Source organism: Mchenga conophoros, linkage group LG9, assembly GCF_057382185.1.
Source record: "Mchenga conophoros isolate Kocher_MC1m ecotype Shallow Benthic linkage group LG9, M_conophoros_male_GT1.1, whole genome shotgun sequence".
NCBI classification, from domain to species: domain Eukaryota; kingdom Metazoa; phylum Chordata; class Actinopteri; order Cichliformes; family Cichlidae; genus Mchenga; species Mchenga conophoros.
Genome location: NC_140534.1, coordinates 29,782,520 through 29,805,756, shown reverse-complemented (window position 1 = coordinate 29,805,756; position 23,237 = coordinate 29,782,520). Strand labels below are relative to the sequence as shown.

The 23,237-nt window shown below is 41.4% G+C and overlaps 2 protein-coding genes across 5 annotated transcripts in view; one reads left to right on the top strand and one right to left on the bottom strand.

The window, feature by feature from the left end:
• Positions 1-23,237, top strand: part of ctnnd2a (catenin (cadherin-associated protein), delta 2a) — a 268,465-nt gene that overhangs the window by 97,814 nt on the left and 147,414 nt on the right. The gene's annotated exons all lie outside the window — the stretch shown is intronic.
• Positions 6,416-8,481, bottom strand: LOC146567518 (E3 SUMO-protein ligase KIAA1586-like). Its single transcript, XM_085287825.1, has one exon. It carries the CDS (start codon positions 8,138-8,140, stop codon positions 6,416-6,418), a length of 1,725 nt encoding a protein of 574 aa, XP_085143951.1. The 5' UTR covers positions 8,141-8,481.

Here is a 23,237-nt window from a genome sequence, read left to right as displayed (position 1 = left end):
CCAAAGGAATCAGTGCCTGGAGCAGTTTAAGGAGAAGATTTTATTCTTGTGCTGTGGAGTCTATGTGAGCACTGAAAGATGTGTGTGTTTGTGTGAGTATGCGTTCCAGGGGTACATTGTTTTGGTGTCTGCCTTTGTGCACACATCTTTGTCTAGGTTCTTCTTTTCACAAATTTTACAGAAATGTCTCCTCTCCTGTTTAACTTTGTGAACCGTACCAGCAATATCACTGATATGAACTGACAATATGAAGGACAGAAATACTTTTTTTTTTTTTTAAACTGTCTGTTTAGGCTTTAAGCCTTTATTCGACATTGTCAATTTTGGTGTCTCGATGAATACCAAAACCTTCAGCAATCTGAAAGCATACACAAAAAAGAACAAGTGATTGACTGAGCTCATTCATTCAAACATAAAGTAGCCGTATGCTATACTGTGGTGTGACTCACAAAGCATAATATTCCCACAAAGACTGCAGAGGAGCGACTTATTAGATGAACACAATAAAGCAAGCAAGTTTATTTCTTTTGGGTCAGGGTCTCCGATTTAAGGACAAAGTCCCCCCAAGAGCCATAACTGAATGCCGTAATTACACTTTTCATTGTGACTTCTATCACCTCTTCTGGATGGTCCCAAATTGATTTTTGTTTGCATTGTAACCCAATGAGTCAGACGGTGCCCTGGGTGTGATGAATCATTCGATAAAACTGACATAATCCTGATGAATCCATGTGGACACTTGCTGTCTTAAGATTTACATTTTTCTGTGCATTTAGGGTTAGGCAATGTTACACCTAACTGTACTGTTACACCCACGTAGTCCTTACTAATATGTCTGTCCATGCATGCATCCATCCATCCATCCTTCCACTTTTCTCTCTATCCATTAGTGGTTGGAGCACAGATAGGAGTTGCAAAACAAGACGCATATGGGGATGTTTTCAGTCTGCCGATGGGTTTGCAGTGTTTCAGGTTTTTAGTCATATTCCTATCCATAGATAACTCAAAGAGGAACTCTTCATTTTTTCTCCGCTAAAATACATGCATTTTCTTTTCTTTTTGATTTTTAGTATGGCCGCTATTACATACCATTGTGAAATGTCTCTCAAAATGCAGCAAGCAGGAGCTGGACTCAGACAGAGTCAGACTCTGAGGTGTTAGATTAGTGTCTGACTCCTATAGTATGTGATACTGGCTTTAATAAATGCTTACAGCCTCACATTGGGAGACAGAAAAAACCAAAGTGACACATGCATTTACATATTCTGCACAGTAAGTTTATTAATATGCATATGGACCAAGATCTATGGTTGAATAGGCTATTTTTCATTCTCTTACTCTTAATTTCTTAGAGGTGGAATATTATACACAAAATTCAGGTTTATTCTATTCTTTCCTAGTATATTCCTTATTGTTCTTAAATTTTGGCAGTCATTGTAAGGGTAGTACAATAGCATTCCTTCTTGGCTGTGTAATGAACATAAAATCAAGTATAGGTCATTCTTTATGATGAGGCTGGATTAAGACTAAAGAACATAGAGAAGGATGTCTTGAATAAATTGCTGACTGTCATATTTTACTAATTGAACAAATTTTTAATGTCTGTTTATTCACGATGTTAGCCAATGTTGACTTAAACACACTCGGTGCCTGTTGAAAACAGCCTTCAAAATGAAGAGATTAATGACTTAGCAGGAAAAAAGAGAGAGACTAAAACAACTTACAAGTTAGCTGCACTCTGCTAGAGCCAGATGGCCTTGGTGTTTGTGTGTGCATATGTGTGCAGTCTCAAGTCTTAGATAGATGCTGCTGAGTCATGTGCAGACCACCACATGGTGATAGAATGTGATAAATAAACCAGCTTCTCAATTAAAACCTCATCCCCAAGGCCTCAGTGCACGTCACATTACATCATTTTCATCAGTCACATATATAGATGCGTGCATGCCTTCTGAATTACTGCACAGTAGGCTTTGTAAACAACCTCGTCCTCTCATACAGATACACACACCTACACCATGCTGTGCTTTATGTAATGGAACATGGACATTATTCATTTGACTTCAAAGATCAAATACACACAAGTGTCCAGTTATACACTTTTAACCCTCATCCTTCTAACATATAACATACCTGGACTGGGTTTCCTGGAGACCCCAAGAACAATTTACTGTAAGAAGCAATCATCCACATAAAACAGATGTGGAGGAGTACTGGCTCCAAATGACTCTGTCCAGACGTGCTTCAGAGCAAGCTCATTTCTGCTGCCTGTATCCATTTTTTTTGTTCACTACACAGAGCTCATGACCACAGGTGAGGGGAGGAACACAGATCGACCTATAAATCAACAGCTTCGTGGTCAGCTCTCCCTTCACTGCAACAGACCAGTACTGTGTCCTCATCACTGCAGGCACTATCAGCCTCAGTGTGTCCCAGTGTGTCTGTTAAGCTCCCGCTCCACTCTCCCCTCACTCATTAACAACACCTCGAGATACTTAAACTTGTTCACTTGGGGCAACAAGTCATCGCTGACTTAGAGTAGCCACGCGACCATTTTTCAGATGAGAACCATGGCCACAGATTAGGAAACGTTACTTCTCATCCCAACCGCTACAGACTCACCTGCAAATCCCTCCCCAGTGCAAGCTGGAGCTCCTCGTTCAATTAAGCCAACAGAGCCACGTCATCTGCAAAAAGCAGAAACAAGATCCCGAGACCACTGAACCCACAGGCCCACAGGTAGGATGTTAGCGGTTTATTTTTGAATATCAATGATTATTTGTAGAAAATGTAATTTAATGTATAGGTGGTTAGAAATTTATGGCAAAGGAAACTTGCTCGCTCAGTCGGACTTAGTCCTGGCAAATCAAGCTCCCATTATGATTGTACAATGAAAAACAACTAAGCAAATCAGACACAACAGGCAGTTATTGCACTCAATTTGCCTCATGCTATGCTTAGGACATCCTTTCATGTGACAGAAGGAGCAAACAGTGGCTCCCTCCCTGTGTGTGATTCAGGAGCAAAGGTAACAGGCTCTTCCAGCTGAGTATTGGACAGTCACATCAACAGGCGGAGTTCCACAGGTGGAGCACTCTCATGATGTTCACTGCTACTCAGTGGGACTTGTAATGTTGTAGTATCTGCTCTCTTTTTCATGTATGGCATGACCCAGGCACGCCCCGGTTCTCACACTCAGAAGCAGCTGTGTCTCAAATATTCTAAAAGCTTTCAGTCAGTGTTCCCCATTCAGATGATGAAAACAGCGATGGCATTTCAGTCGTTCTCTCTCTCTCTTTTTTTATGGTTAAGACCATCCCTGTATCTCCTACTGTGTGTTCCTATAATTTAGGATACATGGCAAACATTAATTTATTCATTAAAATGGCCTATGGGGAATTGAGTGCTTTTGACTGGGATTTGCTAGAAATGTGATATCATTAAGAATAAATTGATTGACAAAGTCATAAAGAATTTGAATGATAGAAAAACATACTGCACACTGAGTCTGCACAGACCCCAGTCTACAGGTGTTTTAAATGATCAGAATAACTGCTAAGATCAAGCTCAGTGCTAAACAAGAATGCAGCGCTGCCTGTGCTGTAATAAGATTAGTGTGTGTTATAGTGCAAATAATTAGAGAAACAGGAAATTCTAGAGGAAGCTGTGAGCTTTTACGTTCAGTACGCTGATCTACTATTTTTATATGTGGAAGTGGTGTTACTAATAGCATCTTGGTTCACAATTATTTTAGTTCCCTCTAATTAAACATGTCGAATGTGCGTAATACCAAATGACTACATTGGTTTTTTAAATCTTTTTTTGTAATAACTACTGAACTTTAAGTGGTCTCCCTTGAATCATGAATATTGACAAGAAGATACTCGTGAGCCATTCTGCAATCATAGTTCCTGCATGGTGTAAAGTTACGTGTGTGCGTGTGTGTGTGAATATGGAGCCATAGTGGTAATTGGTCTCGTGGGGCTCTCAAAGAGCCAGACAGTTTAAGGTGAATAACCTCTCTCCCTCACATGGTCACACACATTCTGCACATACACACACACACATCTGTCCCCACACCTCCACATACACCAACCTTAAACATCCTCCTACCCACACACTCTAATATATCCTTTGGGGGAGGTGAGTGATGTAGACCAGCAAGTGCTTCATCCCCCAAAGCTCTGAGATGTCCTGTGACATCACATTACTGCCCTTGAGTGTCTCTGTGTGTGCCTGTGTTAAATCAGTATGTGTGTAAAGGTTTCACAGTGCCTGATGGGCTGCAGGAGATGACAATTTATTTAGCAGACAAGATAGAGACAGTAGGGTGATTTCATTCATCGCCTAAAAGAAATATTGCTTGGTCTATCTGATGTCTGCATGCAGAAATGAATACACTTCCAGAACAGGCTGTGCCTTCTTTCATTCATCTGAAGGAACACATTTGTGTAGATCTGAATGGGAGAAATAAAGTGTGGAATGGCCAAGGCATGAAAGCTGTTTCATTGGAAAGCTGGAAAAAATGACAAAACTGATGTTTCATCACTCAGTGATAATGACATGTCAAACAGAAGGGGCAGATAAATGACACTTTTCACTCAACCCAACCCTGTCCTCTAAGAACATGAAATGTTGGTCGTAGCACCAAAGAAAACCTGAAGGGAGGAATTCAGAAATCATTTTAGACAGTATATACCCAATTTAAAAAAAAAAAATCACAACTAATGTACTTAACTGTGCATCGACTTACATTAGTGCCAATGAGCGTTTTACAAGTACAATCAATACCCAGTAATGCCAGCTGGATCAGGTATGTTTCTGACTGTGAGCCAGCAACACACACTGACAAACTGTGACTGCTGTTCTGGCCAATTTCCTCACTATTTACTTTGAAATCTTTATAATCCCTTTAAATTGCCTAATAATCATGTTTCATATTGGGGTTGGCATCACATAGAGGTTTAGCATTTGTTTTTCAGCATTTGAAAATGCATTTTGTGTAGAAAAATGCATCGGTTTTACAAGCTCACTCAAACCTTGTGTTTGTGCTACAGACACTATGCTATAAAGTACTGCTGACTTGCTGCCTGGGAGCTGACTGTTTTCTGCCTTCAGTTTGTGGGTCAGACACCTTTGTCAGTTTGCTTTAATTTGCTAGAATATTTAGCACATTTTATTGAGATTATTCTCATAGAAATGTGTATTGTTATGCTAATGTTATAGCTACTTTGCCACATGTGATTATATTTTAATCAATGAAGCCACAATGGAGCTAACAGTGCATATCTTCCAATTAATATTCCTAATGGTTTAGTTAAATTGTCCTTTTTGTTTTATATCACATTGTAACTGTTGCATACAGTTCATACTGTGAACTTCTCAGATAGAAAATTCCACCTCTGTTTAACAATGTAAAGTAGAGAACATCTACACCATAATGCAATTAAAATGTATGAGAAAGAATCGGCTGGTTGTAGAGTCTACAGTGTTGAGCAGTAATGTTTTCACTCGCCCCTCTAAAAAAATAAATAAGATAAGATTAAGATTTCTGAAAAAAAATTATTAGATTCTTTTTACTAATTCATGTAATGCTAAGTTACATAATTGTCTGATTGCTAGGTGTTTGTTGACCCGAGCTGATGTGGCAGCACAAAACCATTTGAGCCACCAGTGTGGTCAGAGGGGCTCCTACTGCCAGTGCATCCCTTGCAGTAGACATGCTGCAGCTAAATGCCAACAATTGGGTTTCTGGACAGGTCACCCTGTTGTTAAGAGGCATTAAGTGGAGGAGATCTCAAGAAGCTTGTCACTGCTTGTATTTCATCAGGTTCAAGCATCTGTGGTGTTTGCAGCTACACAGTTTCAGTCATTGTTGCTAAGCTCCTGTAAACAGTGCTTTAAGTGGCCCAAAAGAGGTGCCGGTACTCTATTTTTTTTCCGCCTCCCCTGAGGTAACAACAACTATATTGAATGGGTTTTATATACAACAGTCAACAGACAACCTTATACAAAATAATAAATCATTTTATTAGTTTGTGGATTTGCTTGAGCTAGAAAGAGCTACTGAACATAAATAAAATGTGCAAAAAGGTATTGAATTTTTTTTTAACAAAATGTACATAAAATAAATTATAAACTAATTTGTATTTTGCTCTCTCTTGAGTCCCTGCTGGTATCAGCAGCAGCACTTGTAAAGTGTACCTGCAGAGCTTGGTAGTTCTCCCATACTACTTTCACTGTTCTCTCACTTGAAGCAACCCAAACATAATAACCATAGAACAGTAGAACATAATCTTGAGTCTTGAAGATGGTTCATTTCTTTACCCCTGAAAAATATACAAAAGCAGATTCAGCAAAATACAATCACAGTACACCAAATGAAAAATGAGAAATACTGTACAAATCATTTTACCTAGAAAAGGCTCCAGCATGTTTTGGGCTCCACTTTCCTTTCACTTTGGGCTTCGCAGTTTGTGGATGCTGCACTTCTCCTCCCTAGTGCCAGCCATGTCTGCACATATGTTTGTGCGTTAAACTGATCCAAGGGTGGTCCGTTGCATTTCAGGAAAATCGTATTTGAAAGCCTTTTGATGTCGAGAGAGTTTCTTTTATCTGTCAAAGTATCATTCATTGAGCTGAAAGCTCGCTCGCATTCACTTGTTGATACTGCAATGGTGTGGACAGCTGTAAGAAGCGGCTTCAGGGCTGCTGGTGTCTTGGAAGCTTTAAGGTCTTTATACTCCCTAAATCCTAGGACACTTTCCCTCTCCCCAACTCTGAATCTCTGACATAAACGTCTGACCGCTGCATCCCCATATTGAATATCTAGAGATGCAGGCCAGGAGTCAGACTGGAGGACCTTGATGTCTGAGAGGAGGTGACTATCTGTCTTTTCAGATGAGGTTTTACTGACATGGGAGGAAGTTGTTGGAGTCATCCTGCACTTAACATTTTCAGCCAGGCTACGGAAAAATTGGCCATGGTTGATTTTTATAACCCTCTGATTTTCATGCAGGCATACATTTCTGAAGATTTTCTCCTTTTCAGCTTCAATGGCAGTTTGTGTGTAGGGACCAGGTGTGGATACCATTGACTCAAACACCCGGATTTGTCGGTCCAGCTGCCTGTCGGCTTGATCCAAAGTCATGTCCCGTCTCTGGAGCATTCTTGAGAGGTCACTGAGTTCTGTGAGAGCGTCATACATGATGCCAAGATTGACCACAAAAGAAACAGTAGTGAGAACATCATTGAGTCCTTTGTATTTTGCTCTCTCTCTTGAGTCCCTGCTGGTATCAGCAGCAGCACTTGTAAAGTGTACCTGCAGAGCTTGGTAGTTCTCCCATACTGCTTTCACTGTTCTCTCACTTGAAGCAACCCAACGCACTGATAAAACACGGCCTATCACAAGGAGACGTTGTCCAACATTGTGAGCACTCTCGGTTAACTCCCTTTGGTTTTTTGGTGATGCATGGTAGAGGGAGTAAAGCTGATCTAAGAATATTTTAAAGTGGTTGATTCCTCCTACCTCCTTCAAAACATCACAAACTGCCAGTTCCAGTCTGTGATTGGAACAATGCCAGACAAACAGGTAAGGGAATTTGGAACAAAGCTGTGCAGCAACTCCTGCTTTCCTCCCAAGCATCACTGAGGCTCCATCACAAGCAAATGCCAACAAATGTTCCTGTAGGTAGTGAGGGTCAAAGCCATTATTATGAAGACATCCTAACAGTGCTTCAGTGATGTCCTTTGCTGTGGTCCCCTGCAGCTCAATCAGTTCAAAAAATATTGTGTCTGGATTTTCACTGGAAATAGCTGACCGCAGGCACACGACAAGCACAGACTTTCCACTTATTGTAGTGGATTCATCAATGAGCACACACAATTTTCTTTCATTCATCACTATGTCATTGACTACCTTCTTTTTCATTTCAGCTGCAATGTGATCCAGTATATTTGCACATGAGTTATTAGAGTGCAAAACTCTGCCCATCTTGACACCATTTAAGACTTGCAACTGGACATCTATTGGCATGTCTGTAAAAGGACGCCCATGCTTGCCAATCTTATAAGCTGTTCTAAACACATTGCAAGTTGAAGCGTAGTCAGCCTTTCTCATATCTTCAATGTGTTTTTGCATTGTATTTTGTGTTGCCTTCTCTTTTATTTCAACTGCTTTCTTGTGATAAATTGAGTCTCTGTGCTTTTATTTTCTTTCGTAGTGAGTTTTGTTGTGCAGCCTTGTCCCTTCCAAATGACGAGATTAAGCACCCACTCCACTCCTGCGACACTCTCTGCCCTTGCTGCATGTCCACGCGAGCACAAACTTGACTACACACACTACAACCCAACTTTTGATTTCTGCTGATCAGCCACTTGTAATTTGTGGAGAAATACCGGACTTGTGCTTGGGACCAACATTCTGGCCACTCATGCTCGCTAACGCGGCTGTTGTCATCGGTAGAAATGGTGTCATTCTCGTCCTCGTCGTCGCCAAAAGTGCCGTCGTCCGCGGCTGAGGCACTGGTGCAGCTTTCATTAGCTTGCGTCTGACCTGCAGCGATATCATTCTGGCTCGGTGGGGTGTCAGCCAGCGAGTCCTCTGATTCTGACCTTGTTCTTTTACTACTCAGAGTCTGAAGCCAGGAGAGCATATTAAGTGTTCATTGTTTTTGTATTTTAACCGAGCAGCTGTTTGCGCGTTTTACACACCCTCTCCGGACCACGTTGAGTTGTTGACATGACATCGGCAAAAGCGACGCATGCGCTTTTCACTTGTAAAACACATTGGTGTATGGGTAATGTAGTCTCTGCTCTCGGTGGGACGAATTAGGAAGCGTGCTTGTGAAGGGCGCTCTGAAAAGCGGCAGCGCAGCCAAACGATTATAACAGATGTGCAAATGAGAGTACCGGTACGCTAAAAGCACGTTCTGGGCGCATGGAGAGGTGGCGGTACTCTCAAGAGCTATATTTAGAAGTGGCGGTACTGAGTACCGGCGCGTACCGGCCCACTTAAAGCACTGCCTGTAAAGTTAATTAGTACAACAGTTCTTTTTTTTTTTTTTTTTTTTTGGCCTGTCCCGTTTGGCTCTTTTGCCCTCAGAATTGTTGTCTAAAGGCAAAGAAAGATGCCCAACGGATTTACTTTACCAAACTGACCATCCCAGCCTTGCCGTAATGGTCCATTTGATTCACCTTTTATTGTTTATTTTATTTTCACTTACTGAATACGGGACAGACTTGACTGGGGGAAAGAAGGGGAGAAAGAAAGAGGGAAAGAGAAACAGCTGAGAAGAGGGACGGGGGAGAAGGGCAAAAGACAAAAACCAACAGAACGGGCAGAGAAAAAAAAATGCATATATCAATCACCTGGGTCACCTGCTGAGAAAGAAAAAAGAAAGCAAGCAGAAGAGAACAAGAGTAATAGAATAAACAACATCACAATGATATATGGGAATATGACAGTAAATACTAAATGTTAAACATTATTGTGCAGCACATAAGATCAACAGAACACAGTGTGCTTTGAGGTAGGAGCCAAAAAGGGTGTAGTTTGTGGGTGTGATCACCCGTGTGTACACCTGTGAGCATGGACGCGCTTGTTTTTTAAAAGGTTCCTTCATGTAATAATCTGCTAGAGGGTGTGGGGGGGCCACAGCCCCGTCCTCCAGGGCATGAAGCAGGTATGGAGGAGATCAAAACTCCAGACATCCAGAGGCCCCCAGAACACAAGAGACCAAGGAAGACCAACAGAGGGGCAGCCGCGCCACTGTCCCAGAAAGAGCTGAGGAGAGTCCCAGATGAGGGCTCACTCAGCAGCCACGGAGCAGAAGCCAGGGGGAGTTGCAGTGACGCGCCCGTGAGCTCCGCCGGCAGCTAGCTGCACCTGAGTGACCGAGCCCCAGGCCGAGAGGCCGGGGGCACCCCACCTCCGAAGTGGCCCGAGCGAGCCCCAGGCTCCAGGCCCCGATAAGCGGCCGCCAAGGAGTGAGCCGGTGTGTACCTGGACGCCCACCCCCGGACACAAAGAACCACCAACGCACCGATGTCTGAGGGAGTCCGCCACTGGCAGGGGAAGTGGTGGTAGGGGGAGATAGGCCTCCAAACCTTGGAGGGCCTGAGATGTCCCCAGAGAGGTGGCGCCTGACACCCAACCTGACATATAGACACAGACATACAGGCACACACAGATACAAACATCCATTCCCACCCTCATGCTCTCATATGCACTTACTCCACATTCAACCAACGTGGAGACAGACATAAAAAGATGTTGTACACACGATCACACTCCCCAAGCGTACTCTACAAACCGGGTCTAGGTGCCCCCGCCCCTGGAGGGGGGAACTGCACCCAGACCCAGGTGGTGTTTCCCTTTTCCCTGCGGTGGGGGGAGGCAGACCGCCCCGACTCCGCAGCAGCAGGAAGGCTCCACACTCCAGACCGCAGTCGGACGGCCAACTCCTCCTCCTAGCCCCCCTGCTCCAGCAGGTCGCAGAGAATGGGGGTGAGAGAAGACTCCAAGCCTCCCTCCACCCACTCATTGTAGTGTTGATGCATGTGTGTTCTAAGGTGCATTTAAAACCCAGGAGGGCTTGGAGCTACCTGCCAGAGAGCAGCAGGTAAGCGCATGGTCCCTCCTGCTGGCCCTCAATGTCTACGTGTATTTAAAATTGAGAGGTGGGCAACGATGCCAGGGGTGGGGTGTACACCCTGATGGTACTTTGGACTCCGTGTATCGTGCCCACCCCCAAGATCCTATATGTATGTGTAATGAGAGTGTGAGTAATGTGAATGTCTAAGTTGTGGGATAAAATTGAGGCAGAGGCAGCCAGAAGGGGACAGAGGGGGGGGGTAGCCTCCTCTGCACCCTGGTGACATACCCCTACTCCAAGGCCCTGCATGTGTGGGTGGTTGTGGTGGAGCGGGAAGAGGGAGGCAGCTGGAGATGGGGAGGGAAGGAAGGGAGGGGCAAGTGACCCCTCCCTGGGGCCAGCTCCCCCGCTGACCCCAGTAGGCACCCCCACACTCCGCGACCCGCCAGGGAAAGGGGGCCCAGGCCCATCCAGACCGGGGCCCAGTGCAGCAGCGCCGCCCGGCCCCACAGAGCCCGGGACAGTCCACCCAACCCCACCACAGAGAAAACTGCACCCACCCCACCATCCACTCATCTTCCAGACTACATAAGACAATAAACACCCAGGCTGAGATCTTCCTCCACCTCTCCTGTATCTCCCCCTCCTGCAGAGGGAGCTCCTGAGGAGAGGAAAGCTCCTGCAAGATGTGACAATCTCCCCCACCAGTTGAAGAGCCCCCCAGGTGGCTCGATGCACCGGCGGCACCCTGCTCCAGGGCCGTACAACAGTTCTAATAAGAGCTGGTTTTCTGTAGGGGGACGGCTAGAAGGAAAAATAATGTAATTATATAAAATGTTAGCATAAGGGTGATGCTATTTGTGATAAGAGTGACTCCTTTTTTCAGAGTAAACCTTCAGACAGTGCAAAAAAATACAACTTCAGTATATTCACAACATAACACAGAAAACATACTGTTGGTTTAAACTCAGATATTTTACTGTTTCATGAAAATATTAGTTAATTTTGAATTTGATGGCAGCAGCATGTCTCAAGAAAGTTGGGATGGAGACACAAAAAGTTGGGAAAAGTAAGTGGTTGCTACTCATTAGGTTATTTGGCAACAGGTCAGTAATATGACGGTATAAAAAGAGAGAGGCAGAGTTTCTCAGACTACAAGTTCACCAGTTTGCAAAAAAATTGTGGAACGATTGTAGAATGATATCCCTCATACTCATTATATTTTGGGGCTGTACTAAGCAGTGTTGGGGATAACCAAAGTCTGTTTAGAAATCTCACCGCTTATAGATATTTTTGTAACACGTCTACTTTAATTATAGTTGCCACTAAGAATTGCATATACAGAAAAAATATCATTGAAAATTATGGTATTATTAAGCTGAAAGGGCGATCGTGGCTCAAGAGTTGGCAGTTGGTCTTGTAATCGGAAGGTTGCCGGTTCGAGCCCCGGCTCCGACAATCTCGGTCGTTGTGTTCTTGGGCAAGACACTTCACCTGTTGGCTACTGGTGGTGGTCAGAGGGCCCGCTGGCGCCAGTGTCCGGCAGCCCCGCCTCTGTCAGTGTGCCCAGGGCAGCTGTGGCTATCACCAGTGTGTGAATGTGTGTGTGACTGAATGTAAAGTAAAGCGCTATACAAATACAGGTCATTTACCATTTGAAAAAGATAGTACATCTGTACTAAAATAACATGTAACTATGACTACCAGCTGCTTAGCTATGCACATGCATAGGTGCAACAACATTATTGGCTTGCATCCTTCCTGGGTTGACTACTGATTGATGACACAAGCATTTCATTTTTGCTGTCATGTTCTCTTGAGGTTTCTCAACTAGTGTTATGTCTCTCTTTTAAATATCTCTGGGTTAACTGATTTTCCCCCCACATGTTTCGACTGGTTAGTGCATTCAGAAAATCACTAGTTTATCTCAGATATGGTCGATGTTTCTCCAGCTCATAAACTGGTGCTGTACTTTGTGCAGTTTATGTTTTATACTTAACTTTTAACTGTCTGCTGTACGCATGCATATGTATAGTTTTCTCTCATATGTCTCTTGGGGCTCCATATGGTCTACAGAGTAGACTGCAAACACGGCATAAAAAGTAGTTTGTGCAAATACCACAAACCTACTCTGAGATAAGGTATTTTCTTATACTGAAATTTTAAAGTAAGTGTTCTTTAAAAAAAACCCCATGCATTAGATCTAAATTTTTTTGACTGTGATAACATGACATGCATTAATACCACAACTTTCTTTCTTTTTAAATTTACTGCCAACCAAAATTTGCTCCATATTGTCTGAAGTTGAGCTCTTAACCTCTTCTTCAATAACAAGTCATAACAGTCTTGCTGCAGTGAGCCTTGTTAGATGAATATAAATATTAGACAGCTCCTGTCTGTGTGGAGCGCAATAATACAGGGCACACCCAATGTCAGGCCACCCATCCCCGGTGAATTATGCATAGAGGTATTCTGTCATTATCTGTACCGGTGCAAAATGGTGATAGTCCACCTATCATAATAACTATAATAGCTTGGTGATTTAGACTCACACAGCAGATGTTCCTGAATTGAAATAGTATAACCAGCAGGTGTTGCTCATAGTGGAAAGTCACATTTTGTCTATGTTCAGATGCTTATGCACACAAATGTGGCTATACATGCATACAGATGCTCAAATACACATGTGAGACACGTATATATTTGAGGTGGGTGTTATGAATTATGATTGCACAATGTGGAGGAATTAGCTTTTTTTAAACACAACCACTGAACCTCGACAACACATAAGCGTGAAATACTGATGCAGTACACTGAGATACATAGACTTGCATGCTTGTAGGCTAGATATCCGCATGTGAATGTGTAGGACTGGAAAGTGGGTGAGTGGGAGATAGGGTTGCCAACTCCCTGAAAAATAAATAAGGGACACCTCGTGGCCAGGGCCGGGCAACCCAGTTGTCTTCACCCTTCCCAGTGTGGTAGCTCTTTTTTTGTGTGTGTGAAATTATTTTTTAACCATTTGACTTGAATTTGATTTAAGCAGATGCATATTCTTTGTGATATGACCATATGGGAAACAAATGATCATTTAGCCATTTATTTTTAGCTCAAAATGACAACATTAACACAGTAAAACAGGTCTCTTTCTTAAACAGAAGCCTGTCATGCTTAACTTTTGAGAATATAAGTAAATCTTTCTTTAAAAGAACTCTGTCCTGCTTAACTTAAAATTATATAAATTAATAGAAAGCAATAGAACGAAAAATATTCTTGTAACAGTGCACATATAGTGCATTTAGTACAATTGGCTTCAGTTGAGGTATTATTTCAGCTTTTCTAATGCTAATCAGCTGCTCCTGTTTGTAAACCCGCTTGTTCCCATGATTACGCACCTTAACTCATCATCATATTCATCTATGTATTACTTTTATGTATTATTCATCTATTTGTTGTAATCATCTATCCTTGCAGTTGTTTATTACACAAAATAAATGATATTATCACACTTCTGGCCACATAGCGCTGATATTCACCGCACATGCCCATATTAACCTTAACCAGAGGGTTTAAACAACAAACCAGTGTTTACATACCATATCTGCTTCTGCCGTGGCCTGGTGGACAAAAAATTGGTTAAGGGTTCCCCGAGCTTTCACGCCCCTCATGTTCTTCTTGTGCCCACCACTAGAAGCATGCCTATGGAAAAAGTGCGCCGGCACACAGTGCAGTGCGCTTTATAGGTGTTATCGTGCATTTTCCCAGCCAGGTGTTTTCCTTTTCCCAGTCCTCCCTGTACTTTTGCAGCCTTTTTTCTTTTCTTTCTCTGAGGGGAACAAACATTACTGCTCTAACGCTGGGCTTACACTGTGCGATTTTTGGCCCATTTTGAGCCGATTTTTGAGTCGTGCGACCGATTTGGTGATCGGCCCGATTTTGGCCTTCATCGTGCATCGTGTAGTATACGTGGGGTAACGAGAAGCGATTAACACCTCACGACCAGCTCCCGATCATCAATCGCTCGTGAGGGTGTCACCACAGCCGCTCACACTGCTCATGCGCAAACACGTAAACATCGGTGAAAAAGACGGCGCAGCACGGCTGTGCAGCGTGTGATCTGGACACAAGTGATGGAGGCACAACTTGTAGAACTTTGGAAAGCTCATCCGAGCCTTTTCGATGTGGCATCACAAAATTATCACGACCACAACAACCGTGAAAATAGTTGGATTTACACTGCTGCTCAATCACAGCTGCCTGATCATGTTTTTCATTAGCAATTTAGCAAAGTTGATGGTGGTGTGTCTGTGTGAGTGAAAGACAGAGAGAGCGAGCGACAGATTTTCTGTTATAACCTTCATGTTATGTTGGCACAGTGTGAGCACTCAGGTCGCATCAGAGCATCGGGCGGTATAGTGTGAGACCCTGCATCGTGACCTGCAAACTTCTAATCCCTGCGAGTCAATCGTGCAGTTTGAGCAAGAGCTGAATAACGTGACTGAAAAAAATCGCAGTGTCTGCCCAGCTTTAGGTGTACTGTCATCCGAGACGTGCACCGCAGTGTCGGCGTTTGTTTCCCTGTTGGCCATGCTTGTTGTTGTGGTCATCTGTTGTCTTCCGGTATTTTCTCCGCAAGCGACCTTTCCTCGACCAATGAGATAATCTGAATTGTCATACTCGAATTGTCATAAGTGTGCTGTCAGCTCATTGGTCACAAAGCAGGAGAGGGGCTGGGAATTATGTTTTCAAACAAAGCGTTAATTCCATTAACATTTATAGACTACTTTTGATTCTCACTGTATTACGGGACAAAGTGCGTCCCTTATTAGCTCAATACGGGACGTGTACTTTTGTTTCTAAATACGGGACGATTCCGTTTTTTAAGGGACGGTTGGCAACCCTAGTGGGAGAGGAGAAAGCTGCAGAGAGTTGAAAAACCTTTATTGGAGTTGTCAATTCCATCGTGCATTGTTTTCTTTGTTTTTTGGTAGGAATAGGGGTTTTGTTGCAGCTGTCAGTAGTCAGGCATTAAAAGTTATTTCAGAACACTTTGACTAGACAATTCTCTTCCAGCCCCTCTGTTGAACTGTCATTCAGCTGTCATAGCCACAAAAGTTTGTCTTCAGCTTTGTTGTGAGCACAATAGACTGCTTTCTGAATAGAGTATCAGAGAACTTTCACGTGTACTTTCATGTGCGCACAGAAACACGCATACAGTATAGATACCTGCATATAGTGAAAATAGACAAGCCATATATGCATCCATATAAACAAAAACCTATTCTGCTTTTCAGCTTGAGTGTTTTGACATGTTTTTGTATAAGAGTTTTGCATATGGTGCAGGTTTTTGTTGATTTTATTTGCTGCACAATGTTATTTCACCCACTCCAGCACAAAGGCTTTTTAAAATATGTTCACCTTTCTGACACACACACACACACACACACACACACACACACACACACACACACAATCTCTCCAAACAGACTCCTCATCCCCACATCCAGTGCTGAGCATGAACGCCCACTCGTCTGCCTTGACTGACAGATTACACTTATGGTGTCACATAGTCATGCTGATGATGATGTACAACAATGTTGTTATGACAACCACCTCTGGATAGCAATGATATCTATGTAAGAAATAGATCTAGAGACACAATAAAATGGTTTCCAAGCAAGTTCCACATTTAAAGTGAGCAGAATCAGCGATCCTGTGAAACTATCACACCATATGTAAGGTTCTGGTTTTGCACTAGCCAGTAAGTCAGGGATTAATCTTGAGATTTAAGTCTAGATTTGAAGTTGTTCAAACTGTAAGCAGTGTGGTCTGTGGGTGGAAGCCTATGCATTGCCTACATGTAATCGAACTGCCCTGAGGTGTGACTGTTTGACACAGTTTTTTGTTGGTTGCTTGTGAACAGTTGGCTGAAACCTACGGGAAATATTTCACAAATAAGGATTCTGCTAAGCAAGTGCAAATTAGATGAGAAGCTGATTTCAAAAGGTGCCTCTGAACTCTTTCAGTTTCATGTACATGAATAAATTGAAAGGATGTATATACATTATTATTAAAAAGAGTAAAAGTTGACATTAGCCCACATTTTAATAGTCTGTATATAACTACTCAAATGCAAAAAAAAAAAAAAAAAAAGAGTAGGAAGTACTTGATCCTACATTAGTGTAAACGACCACGGCAGACCCAGTGGCATTTTGATGCTTTTATTAATCCCTACACGGTTGCTGTACATTCGCACTCAGAGCTGCAGCTCTCCCGCTTCCAGCTCAACATAACACCAACAACCCAACCACAGGACCCAGTACAATATTTAATTCGGCGGGGCGTGATTGCGGATGCCGTGCAGGTGCGTCCGCCTCCTCTGCACGGCACCGCAGGCCACGCCCCGCCACAATTAGTATCATAACAGTGATACTAATGTTATTTTCAACGTTAAAACATTGAAATCCAAACTTTTTTTCTTTGCTTCCATACCTAAACTGTTAGATCTGTTGTTGTCACTCAGCATGTGGAAAAGAGTCTCACAATAACTTCTATTGTGGGCTCCAGTAGATTTTCATTGTGTATAGGCTGCTGCTCTCAGGTTTATTATTTCTCTGTGGATTTACACAACTGAATTCAACAAATCGTAAGCAGATGTTTCATGAACTGTTTTGGCTGATTTCCATCCCCTACACTGACAGTAAGGTGTTTTTATACTAGACTGTATAAAGCTGGTATAAAGGTGGAATTCAGTGAATGAATCTGAGCATCATCAGCTTAAATTTAAATTAATCTCTGCTATACCCAATGTAACCTACCTCTGACCATAAACATCCCAGCCTCCGTGCAACAGTCCAAGTATGGCCAGCTCACCACTTTATCATTCAACATTCATGTCATTCAATATTTTCATTCAACCTTTGATTTTACTATACCTCAGTTTGTTTTGCATGACAAATCAGACTATGAAAAAACATAACTTTGCATTATATGCGGAGCTGGTGTCTCATTTAAAAATAACTTTAAATTTCCAGTTTATGAAATGTCACTAAACTGTCTTTACCTTTAAATATAACGTTGCGTCTTTCTCGCCTTTCTCCCCTTCACCTCCAATTTTCTTTCCCTGGGAAATAAGGCAGTACCTTCAGCTAGCAGACACACTGACAAACTGCGTGTTTCACAATATATGTTGAACTGTTAGAAATGTTGCATTTGAAATTACCTACCACTAAAAAAACATTTTTCCTTTCATGCTTGCTTCTCTTAACAAGAAGCTGAAGTACTGAAACCATGACTTACGGACATCTGCAACAAAAATGCAGTTTCAGATCGTTCCGGCCCACTTTATCTCCTGAATATAGTGTATAACTGGTGCATAAATTATATATATTTCCCGCTATCATCACTTTGTATGTGATAAACCCAGGTGATGGATAGACCAATAGGATTGCCGTATCTGTTTAGAAGTGTGTTATGTGCTATTGTTCCCTCCATTTAGGCTCAGATTGGTTTGATGTTTGAAGGCGTTTAGTGCTGGAAAATAAAAACGTCCCTCAAATGTGTTAATCCTTAAGTAATGGGCCTGTTTTGAAAGTGTCAACAGCACAAAGTGAAGACATTTGGGTTAAAATGTAGGGAGTAAAAGTAAAACATCAAAATAATAAATACTCAAGTATTACGGTGAAAAATATTTCTATTTTGTTTCTTCCCACCTCCTTCCTTTAGTAGCCATTGATTCTGAATACTTAGTGCTATAGTACAGTAGATATATATATATAGGGCAGGGCGATATGACCAAAAATATTTATCACGATATACATTTGAAAATTTGTGATAACGATATAACTGACGATATAATTGACACTAGACAAAATACTTTACAACTCCTCAACTTTATTAGTGCAAAAAAACCCATCAATGTATTTTCACTTAAACAAGCAGCTGTTTTTTATGTGCATTAAAGTTATAAAAAAAATGTAACAGTGCAAATTCCTTGCTAACAGTTTAACCAAAAGGCATTTCTGGTGGCCGACATATCCTCAGCATAGCCATGTATAATATCCACAAAACTTAAAAAGAGGTTATACACACACAATACGGTAATATTATGTTGAAGCACAGTACGTATCACTCTGCGAGGCTATGATAGCCGTAATGCTCCGACAATCCATCAAGCGGTGCGGCTTCGTAGCTTAGCAAAGTCGTACTAAAACATTTGACAGATTTTCCAGTGCCGTGTACGACATAAAATCGTTTCGAGGTCAGTAAACACAACCAGAATTCATACATAAGGCACACGGGATTATAAGGGGCACTGTCGATTTTCAGAAAGTGTGCCGTATTTTCCAAACCACACGGTAATACCGATGGCCCGCTAGCATGCGCTACCAAAAATAGTGCTTTGTTGTGTATCTGACGGACGAAAGATAAACCAGTTCCACACCACTGACATTGCAGAATTTTTACAAACCCATTCTGGTTCATCCGCTTAATTTAACAATCCACTTTCGCTCTTCTCATTCTGCGTTGCAGCCATGTGCGTATGTAAACTTAGGCACTGCGCATGCGCGTTTTACCCATATTCTATCTCGATGTTTCATTTTCCTATCGTTGCCCAAAATTACACCGGTATTACCGTAAACGGTATGATATGGCCCAGCCCTAGTCTCTTGCACTGCCCACAGTGAACTGCAAACAGAAAAACCCATTAACCACTATATTTCTAGTTTGAATGTGTGGTTAATGAGAAGTGCAGTGTGCAGTGATTGTTTATAAGCATTAGTGTTACATTTCTTTCAGGCTTGATGTAGCAATCACTGATTTTCAACAAAAATCTCCGAAAATAAAAATGCTGAAAGTTGACAAATTATTTAAATGACATGCAGTTCCCAAATAGCCCCGCATCCAAACGATTAGAAGGTCCTTGAGCTGTCTCTCAAAATAAAAATTTTGCTCTCATTGATTGAGCATGTGGAATTTAGAGTGCCTTTAACACATACATATATATGTGCAAGATACCAGTAAACTGCATTAATAATTTTGTCCTGTAAAACAAAACATTGTTACCCAGTAATCAGCATCCATCTCGAAATCTCGAAATAAAGGCAGATAGACGTTCAAGCTTAGCTCATGTCAGTTTTTGTTTTTGTTCATATACATAACTGCTTATATACTGTACATGTTTTATGGGAAAATCCAATAACTGAACCTCATTTCAAGCTTGTTATCAGAATTTGAGCATAATGGGAGAAAAAGGAAATTAACGAGACTTGGCTGTTTTCCATTGACCATCGTCTCCCTTGTTTTGCTTGAATGAGTCTGCATTCAGATTTATTTCAGCTCTGATAAACACCACTCAGTGAGAAACATTTAAAAAATATTCAAAAACAAAGTGATTAAAAATAAAAAAAAATAAATTTATGCACTATTCTTCCTCAACTAACTTTGTGCATGATGATTCCCTCAGAGTTTCCAGCCATGCTATAGCTGACCTTGACTCCTGACCTCATTGCATATCTTCATGGAGGTCAGGTCATAAAGACTCATTGTTATTCATCAGTCCGTTCTTCTCTGACTTCTTAATTATTCTCAGTCCTTGACAGTCTGTCCAACGTTAAGGCATAGGATGTTCTTGTGATAATATTAGACGATCACAGGGAAAACTCTCAAACTGAATTTAAATTTTATTATTTATGATAAAGTTTTAAAAGTAAAATTATTTTTCGGGCAACTGTGCATGCTGTTGTAGGCCAAGTACCACTTTGTACTAAAAAGACCACAATTTTTACATGAAAGTAATTATTAGCAGCATTCACCATTTCTAGCTAAATACCAACTAAAGCTAGATGGTATGAGTTTGACACCTTGTGTATGTATAGGTGTTGTTTTTATCAGTGTGTTGGTGTTTATGCATGTAAATAACTGTGTATGTGTTAAAATTTTAAACAGGGGCATGCTTTAGCTGTAGATCATTGCTACATGTGGGTTTTTTGATTGCTTAATAATATATTGCGCAATTCATTTAGGTTTTTCAGGTGGAAAAAAATCACACTGATCATGTAATTCTCAAAAACACACAAAAACTGTATGTATCAAATATGACAAACTTGGCGTTAGGGGGTTAAATATGTGAATGCAGAAACGCGTTTGCTGAGGATGCATACATACATCATCACTGACAGCCTTATCACGATGGACAAGTGTTCTTAAGTGCTACTATCTGTGAAGGGAGGCAGCTGGAAGATTTGTGAAGAACGTTGTGTGGCAGTGTAACTCTTTCATAGTAATGCTGCTGTTCAGTAATGTAAGCCGTGGACTAGAGACATCATCAGGGATTGTGTTTGTGGGATTCCTGTCCCATAACACATTTACAACATGCATAGCGTGTTTTTGTTAGTGTAGATTTGTATCTCACTTTTTACAAATCGTCCTCAGTCTTTCCAAAGGACACTTGAAAGAACAATATTAAGTAGATTATACTCAGATTTTGAACTTTGATTTGCCAACAGAGATGTTGTTTGAGTTTCAATATTTCAATTTCACACAATAGTGTAGGGTGCATAGATGCATATATCTTGACACTAGGTGAAAACGGCACTTTTCAGCTACCGCACTTGTGACATGCATGCATGCTTTGGAGTTCACTGGGAAGGGCAGAGGATGCTGTGTGTTGATTTAAGCTGTGTGGCTGCTGAGAGTGGCGTAGTGAATCGCTGGGCGTTGTGTTGTGGCATGTCAAGCAAGGGGGTGCAATGTTGTGGAATAATGCTATGCTTAATACATCTCTCTCACTGGTCTCTCTGACTGTCGTATGCCTAGTTTTCTTTTTCTATTGCTTTCTTTCTCTGCAACCGACTCCACTGGAGAACTGAGTGTTGCTGTGGTTACTCTGTTATATGTTACTGATGCACATGAAAGCACAGCGCTCTAAGCACAATAGAACTCAATAGAATGTATTAATAAGATTTACATTTTATTTTAAAATGCAATCATTCTTTATATATCTTTAAATGCACGGTCGTTCGTGTATAATTTGACTTTTATGATCTCTGCTTCTGACTCAGGTATTTAATCCTATGACCTGAAGTCTTTTTTTCACCTTACTTAAATAACTCAAAGTAAATGTTAGCTGGAGAATTATTGAGCAGTAAGTTAAGTGAACTTCTGAATTTCATCACACATTTTTTTATTATCACAAGGGGAACATAAATATCAGTATGGCCACTGACCTTTCAGTGTGCACGCCCTTCTATGACCTACTTCTGCAAAGCATGTTGCTTTGATTGCAGCATTTTGTTTCCAAATATTACTGAAATAAAAGTAAACTTTTTAGAGTCTAACTCAAAGATTTACACCAGAATTGAGAGGACAGTAGGTCATAATGTCTACTGAAGCATCCAGCCGTTGAGTCTAAGCCAAAACTGACCTTTTGAATGGTCGCCACGCTTGAGAACCAGCTGTCTTGCCAGCATCCCTTCCTGAGGTGCTGCTGGGGTAGCAGCTGGCCAGATTGTATTTAAAAGTCCAGCTGGTTTCAAAAAGTAACAAAGTAGCACATGTTTACATTTCTCTTCTTCACGAACCTTTATTTAAGATGCCTATCTGTATGTTTGTATTAAAGATGGAGTTTCTGGTTGGCTGTTGAATCCCAGGCCCCTCCAAATTCTCTGAAGTGTTCCAGTATTGCTCCATTATATTTTCACATTGTATGTATTAGAGTACAGGGATATAGGCTGCTGTGCTTCAAATTGCTTTAACTACAGCATTACAATGAGTCTTTGCTATTTAGGACAATACCAGTTTGTGGATAACCATTAAAATCTGCCACTTATCCATTCTTGTTCTTTTGTGCATACAAACTCATCACCGTGGAATATGAAATAGTATAAATAGAAGACAGCAAGCCCCGAAAACCAGCCTAATCGTGTAGATGAAGTTAGATGGAAGCGTCTATAGCTATCAGCTAGTCTGTCTGATTCTGTATTGATCACAAAGAAGGTGGCTCAATACTCGTCTCTAAGTTTCTTTTTTGCTCTTCTGTTCTGTTTTTACCTCTGTTCAGCCTCCCATTAATCAGCCATCCATTGACATTCATCAGGAGTATAGAAAAAAAGTCTTGCCTGTAGTTTGTACATGTGCAAATGTTTGTGTGTGGGTGTGTTTGTGTGTTCATGAACTTTATTTTAGGTTTTTATCAATCAATTCACAACAACTGTCATCTCACAGCACTTCACATCGCAATACCTTCCAATATAAATCCAACAATTTCCTTTGAGCAAGCAATAACAGTGAGTAGAGGCAGGGGGAAGTGGCCCTCTGCCTTCACAAGCAAACACAAAAACTGAAATTAAATATAGCAATAATTATTATTTCATTGTATGTCTACCTAAAACACCATCTGGAAATAAAGTGTTGTGTTTGCACATCTCTGTTGCTTGTGGGGCTCGCACACAAGAATTTCACTCGCATGTGCTGTGCCAGTGTGCCTGCACATGTGATGTGACAATAAAAAGTGATTTGATTTGATTTGATTTAAAGAGTGAACCAATCAATGCAGAACTCAAAGTGTGACTTAAGGATAAGTTTTAAAAAGTAGATTATTTCAGTAAAAGCTTCAGTACACATGAGATCAAACCATAACAC

Bases quoted from the DNA above. Each gene is read 5' to 3' on its own strand.
- LOC146567518 (XM_085287825.1), bottom strand. From the start codon at position 8,140: ATGCAAAAACACATTGAAGATATGAGAAAGGCTGACTACGCTTCAACT.